This window comes from Corvus moneduloides, chromosome 18 (assembly GCF_009650955.1).
Source record: "Corvus moneduloides isolate bCorMon1 chromosome 18, bCorMon1.pri, whole genome shotgun sequence".
NCBI lineage: Eukaryota > Metazoa > Chordata > Aves > Passeriformes > Corvidae > Corvus > Corvus moneduloides.
The window spans coordinates 6,376,672-6,383,096 of record NC_045493.1 but is presented as its reverse complement, the minus strand read 5'-3'; the positions used below and the strand labels follow the sequence as shown (position 1 = coordinate 6,383,096).

The 6,425-nt window shown below is 43.0% G+C and overlaps 1 protein-coding gene across 1 annotated transcript; it reads right to left on the bottom strand.

Annotated features, from left to right (window-relative positions):
• Window positions 1–2,389: 2,389 nt before the first annotated feature.
• SDF2L1 (stromal cell derived factor 2 like 1) lies at window positions 2,390–6,182 on the bottom strand. The gene is made up of 3 exons (XM_032128076.1): window positions 5,955–6,182; window positions 5,030–5,226; window positions 2,390–3,813 (listed from the first exon to the last, which is right to left on the bottom strand). The coding sequence occupies exons 1-3, from the start codon at window positions 6,121–6,123 to the stop codon at window positions 3,535–3,537; spliced, it is 645 nt and encodes a 214-aa protein (XP_031983967.1). The 5' UTR covers window positions 6,124–6,182; the 3' UTR covers window positions 2,390–3,534.
• Between the last annotated feature and the right edge of the window lie 243 nt (window positions 6,183–6,425).

Here is a 6,425-nt window from a genome sequence, read left to right as displayed (position 1 = left end):
TAAGAGTCATTGTTACAGGCTTGTTTTGACTGTATTTTTTTTCTCTTTAAAAAGATATGCTAATTTAACCTAATAAGAACAGATACATCCAATTAATATTCCCAATCACAATAAATTAAATTATGGTTATACCACTTAAATACAAACATTGGTTTATATTTAGCCTCAACAGTCAGAATGAAGGATCAATGAGCAGCACATCCTTTCCAGCCCATTGCAAGAACCAAACCCGGGTCTCATTCATCCTGACTGAGAGTCAAAATGTGAGGCAAGTGTTCATATGTTGAGCAGTTATACAGAGCTTTAAAGAGCTTCCAGAAATAGAGAAAAAAATATCTGTAGGCACACACTTGCCTCCAAAATTAACACATCTAAGGAAGTCTTTGTCATTTCACATTGAACTAGATATATACATATGTGCAAAATGCACTGAGATTGCTTTCAAGACAGAGTAGTCTTTAGCAACTATTCCCGCTGAGAACAACTATAAATACAGATCCCTCTAAATCTTTCCCCAAAAGCCTTTCCGGTTTATTAAAGGAAGAGTACAAAGCAACACCGGTGTACCTTTTCAGAGAGTTCTTGTAGTAGTAAGCAAGAAATGGGAAAGCATCTGTCAGTTATTTGAAAGAATTATTTCCTGCTAGCATCAGAAATCAAAACAAACAGTTTTCCCTTAACCTTGAAGCATATAGAGGATTTTGACAGGAGGTATAAAATTTATCACCTTAAAATAAAGGCAAATAAAGAAACAAAACCACATTCCCAACTTTTATATCTACAACTCTCAGTATTTCATGTTTTACCCTAGAGCCCCAACAGCTTTGGGCAGATGATAAAATCATATAGAAAACAAACACCACCACACAGCAATAAAAAAACTGAGATTCTCCAAGGCTCTAGTCCTCACCCATGGGGGAAGGACTGAAAAGGTGAATTATGAGCAGCCAAAGTAAATAAAGACACCTGAATCAGACTCTAAAATCTCAGTACTTGCATGTGAGCACAAGCCACTGTTTTTCACAGCTATAATTTTTGCACTTCCTACATTAACATTAGCCTGAATTTAGCATGCTAGGAGCACCAAGAGTTCTTTAAGTACTGTATTACACCTTTCCAAAGTAAGACATACTTCAACTGGACTTACTCGAGAGTCCTCCAGAACAACATTTATAGTGATAAAAATTGGGGGAAAAAACCCCAACCAAACAAAGCCCCCCCAACTATTGCAATACATGCCCAAGAGAAATATTAAGGCTAAGTGACTTTTTACACTGGTCAGAATCAAAAGCGAAGGAAACTCAGTTCACAGGAATATTGTTGCACATGTCTTTAAATAAGGCATTCATGGGTACATTTGTGTGTGGCAGCTTGGTTTTTTACAAATAAAAGTTACAAATATTTTTCAAAACTGAGAACATATCAGAAAGTAAGCAATAAGGACTAAAAGTCAGTTTTTTGCAGCCTCACCAAATCAATTTGGCTCAAATCCAAAACAGAAAGCCAAAGATCCAGTGAGATCCCACTTAAGCATAATAAATAAGACTGAAAACCACCTTTGCTAGGGACAGAAACATCTAGGCACAATCATTGGGTGGGGATAGTACCTGGCGCACAGACCGAGACGAGCCCCATCTCGGCCAGTTTAGTATCCCAGGTGCACAAACACTAAGCCCATATGGTGTAGGCACAAAGCATTTTAGCTCTTAGTGACAGAGAACTCGCTGCCAAGACTATTTCTTCCTCCTGTCAAATGCTATCACATTTTTTGTGTTTATGTATATACCACCTTCAAAAGAAAAGCTCTCCTTCTTAATAAAGAAAGAAAAAGATTGTTTATGCAGGTTTGGTTTGTTTTTAAAGAGTTATCCTCTATAGCTACAACCTCAATACCAATTAGTCAGCAGTATCAGTGAACCTGAAATACTAATCACATGGAAGTTTACTTCTACTACAAAACAGCAAAAGCCAGTCTACTTAATCTCTAAAATGCCTGCAATCCTTAGATACACACATGCAACTAAAATTAGTAGAAAAACATTCTTACCTTTTTCTTTGAAGAAAAATAACAAGGTACACAGAAATGCTGTTACAGAGGTTCTTTGTTCCACAGGGTACGGGGGATCTTCCCTAGCAGGAAACTCTTAAATAAAACCTGGAGCCAGCCTGGACAGCACTCCTGCACGAGGTGCACCCAGCAGCCAGTGGATTTGTAAAGCTGAACTCAATTGCCTGCTGCACCCTCCCAACACAACACCAACACTGCAGCTCCTGACTGGAGCTGTAAGAGCAATAAATCAGTTTCCTGCTTCTTTAACTGATTGACTAATGAGCACCATAATCAGGAAACTATTTACACATGGAAACAAGAACATGCGAATATTCTGACTTTTCTCACTCATTTGGTAAGCTTTTCATTTGAAACAAAATCGCAAATATATGGCATTTTGAATTTTAATCAGTATTTCCAGTAACACTATGTAAAAAACACACTGAAGAATTAGTTTCTCTTTTCACAGAGGAACACAGAAATTCTGAACTTGTTCAATGAAGATTCCTTGCTAGGACTCCAGTGCATACCAATCTGTCAGAAATCCGTGACCAAACCATTGTCTCAGATTTTTTTTGCTCTTCTAGATTCACACATAAAAAACCCCACATAGGCATACACCTCACTATTTATTCACCTGGATTGTCATACTGATCTTGCAGAGTGACACAGAAGTAAGCCAAATTCAACTGTTCCTTTGCACCATAAGAAACTTTATAAAATTCTAGTATTAATTAAGCAAGCAGCAGTTTTCTGCACCTGTTCATAGAGCAGAGCAGCCTTACCAATGGACAATCAGCTGTACCACCAAAACCAGAACACCTGAATTTCTTGGATGAAGGGAAAATACTACAATTTTGTCTTCTTATTCCAACATACACAATATTTTCAAGTCTTCCAATACAATACAGAATGAAACTCTCATAAGATATTGGATGCAATTTTCAAATGGATACTTTTTTTTAAACTCAAAGACTAAATAGCTGACTGCAAGTCATTCAAAAGATAGCATGTTTCAGAATAATTTTTCCCTTTCTAGACTCAATCCATCTCTTCATCAATAACGTTCTTTCACTAGGAAGTAGAAATCGGTTTCCAAATATTTAATTATAGTTGGAAAAAGATTACAAAATACAAAGTTTTATTGTACTTGAGACTAGAGAAAAGTATTACTTTCATTTTTCCATTTCCTTCAAATTCGAGAAAAAGTAACAACCAAACAAATGACAACAAAAACTAACAGATACATGAACTAGTTTCACCAATAAAGCTTGGAAATTCAGAAAGGATTTCACCAAATAAATGTCAGTGGCTGAACCTGGCAGAAGCCATTCCTCACAGAAGTGCTGCATTCCTAGAATGAACTAATGCCCTTCAGTAATACAGAAAATCAGTCACTCAGGCAAGGCAGGACTTAGAAGAGACCAAGGATTAGCATCTCCGAACACTGGAGTCAAACGAAGCCTTTTGGATCCCGTGTTAATTCAGAGCTCATCATGCTTTGCAGGGTCCAGACTGGGTTTGATGAAGACTCCCTCCATGGCTTTCCAATAGTTGTGGTGGTTGGCAGCAGGCATGCCATGAACTTCCCGCTGACCTCTAATGGGGTGGCCGTACTGCTCCCCCGTGATGGACAGGAACACCTCAGTCCCCACGTGCTTGAAGCGCACGGCATCCTCCCGCTCCCAGTAAGTCCCACTGCACTGCACAATCCAGAAATCCAGGTCATCTCCTTCGCCATCATCCCCAAAGGCACTTACTTCCTGTTAGAGACACAAGCTTCCTGAAGTGAGAGTGTAAGCAAACACCTCCAGGACACACACATATCAACCACAGACTCAATAGAGTTTAAAGACAAGGATGGGGAAAGAAGAAATGCTGTTGTTTTGCTTTGTCAACAGTCACCAAAGCCAGAAGCAGTAAGGTTCTACCACTAAAATCTGAACACAAAGTGCCAACAAACTCCAACCTGTAATCTGAGCAAAAAGTGCCAAAAAAACCCCAAACAAAACAAAACCCAACAATGACAGTTGAACATTCTTACATTAATGACAATATATGAAGTGTCTACACTGAAAAATGAAACCCAAGGGGAAGTTTTAGAGTCAATCTTTTCCTTAAATAATTCTTTTGAAATGTTATTTTTTCATCACTTTTTAAAATAATCAGGTTATCTAGACACCCTACACAGAGCTGGACCTTATTGGTTCAGCCACTTTACTCATGGTGAAAGAAAAACCTTTTCCACAAAGAGTCAGATCTTCCAAGTTTGAATGTAACAACCTATCTACATGGCCTGATGAAAGACTGACATGAATAACAACAAAAATCTTCCAACAATTGCATTATTTAAGAGAGATTTTCAATCTTGGAGAAGTATTTGTTCAAGGAGAAGACTGGGGCTGAATTACAGTTAGAAACTACACTCTTCTAGATATGTACAAAACTATAAATAAATATGATTGCAAGAGCAGATTCGGTTTTCCTGTGGAAGGAGGACAGATAAATAAGAACAATGAAATGAAATAGAGATAGCAAGAAGATAACTGGGACTAAGAGACTGGATCACCAAGGAATTTGGACATAGGAATGCCTAGAGTTATAAGACATGATTAGTTGTCTTGCTCTAGAGCAATCTTCACAATGTTGAGGGAGATACTCAATCTCCTGCATCTTGAAACACCAAACATTTCAGAACAGTCTTCCCAGTAGCAATGGTGCAGAAAAACAAAATGCAGATTTGTTAAAATTACTATGAAATACCAATACTGGCACATACTAATTTTTACCTCTGTCAAGAACTGAAATACACAATTTCAAGATGCAGAAAAGCATATACTTGAATCTGGGTATGCACAGACATACTGCTTCTGGCAGCTGGTACCCAAGTCTGATTCTCCAAAAACACGAGTAACTGGAGAGACTATTGTCAACAGCATGCACTATTTATACAAAAGCTTAAGATTTAAACCAACTCACTTGGTTATTGGAGAGTGGTGATGGGAAGTGATGAGTGTGCAGATTTTTCCCCGTGTTAACATGGGTAAGTCGTATGGCTTGCCCACATTTCACTGGTGTCCCACGCTGGCAACTGCTGTCACTCTTCCCACGGATCCGCCAGTAGCTGTTGGCATCATCTGAAGCTTCAACTCCTGTCACTGACTGCTGCCCACTTCCTGTTTGAATAGAATTAAATGACACAAGACTTATCCCACCTCCCCAATTCAAAAAGACATGAAAGAACTAAAGAAATTTGCTTTAATGTTCTCGTGCCTTCATGTTTACAAGTTGCTTAATTCTCACAGTCCACTTACCGACTGCAAAGGTAATGCAGGTACCAAATAATCTTTCAGAGGGAAGCAGTGAAACAGTGTGTGTTAGCAGATGCAAACTGTCAAAGTTCATGGTGAACACACAAAAAAACCTGATCCACGACAGGTACTATTCACACCATCCCACCTTTATCAAAAATACTACCAAGGTCTTTGTGTCCCCAAACAGACCAACACCCTCGTTGCCAGAACAGACACTGGGAAGGTACAGCTGAGGCCCTTGACACTGAACAGGGCTTACCTCAGGGACAAGGGCAAAGCATCCCTGTCACATCCCGACTCCAGGGCCCACAGCGCAGCTGACACGCCTTCCAGTCCCGCAGGCCTCAGCATCCTCCTGCCCCTGCCATGTCTCCAGCGCACCCCTACACCCCATCCCTGGCCTGCCGCTTGCCTCTGCACCAAGGACACGAACCTCGGGAAGCTCCAACTTCCTCCTCCTTCCCCGCCACCCTCAGTGCCTGCTCACCCCCGCCATTTCCCTGCCAGGCACCGCCTGTCCCACCCCCCCCCCCACTTCCTCGCTCCTCTCACAGCCCGTGCCCCACGCTCCTCGGCCGGGCCCTGCTCACCGGAGCCGTACTTGACCTCGTGCGAGTGGAGTCGCACGCTGTGGCGAGTGTTGAGCAGTTTCAGCACCGAGCCGCAAGTCACAGCGCCCGGCGCCGGCTCCCTGCCGTGGCACAGCCCGGGCAGCAGCGCTAGGAGCAGCAGCGGGAAGAGGCGGCGGCCACCCCGCATCGCGCCGCACCCGACCGACCCCGCCGCCCCCCTCAGCCCGGCCGCCACTGCCGCCCTCAGCGCGGCGCTTCCGCTCCCCCGCGCGGGCCCGCCGACCGCCCCGCCCACCGCCGCACTCAGCCAATCCCCGCCCGCCCCCCGCGCCGCCGCGCACCCCCATTGGGCTACGGCGAACAGGCACGGGGAGAAATGGCCAATCAGAGTCCTGAGCGTGGCTGTCCCCAGGGGAGGACGCGAAGGAGAACTGCGGGCGCTGCTCCCTCACGGGGCAGGGCCGGGGCTGCGCTGCCGCCGCCCCCGGG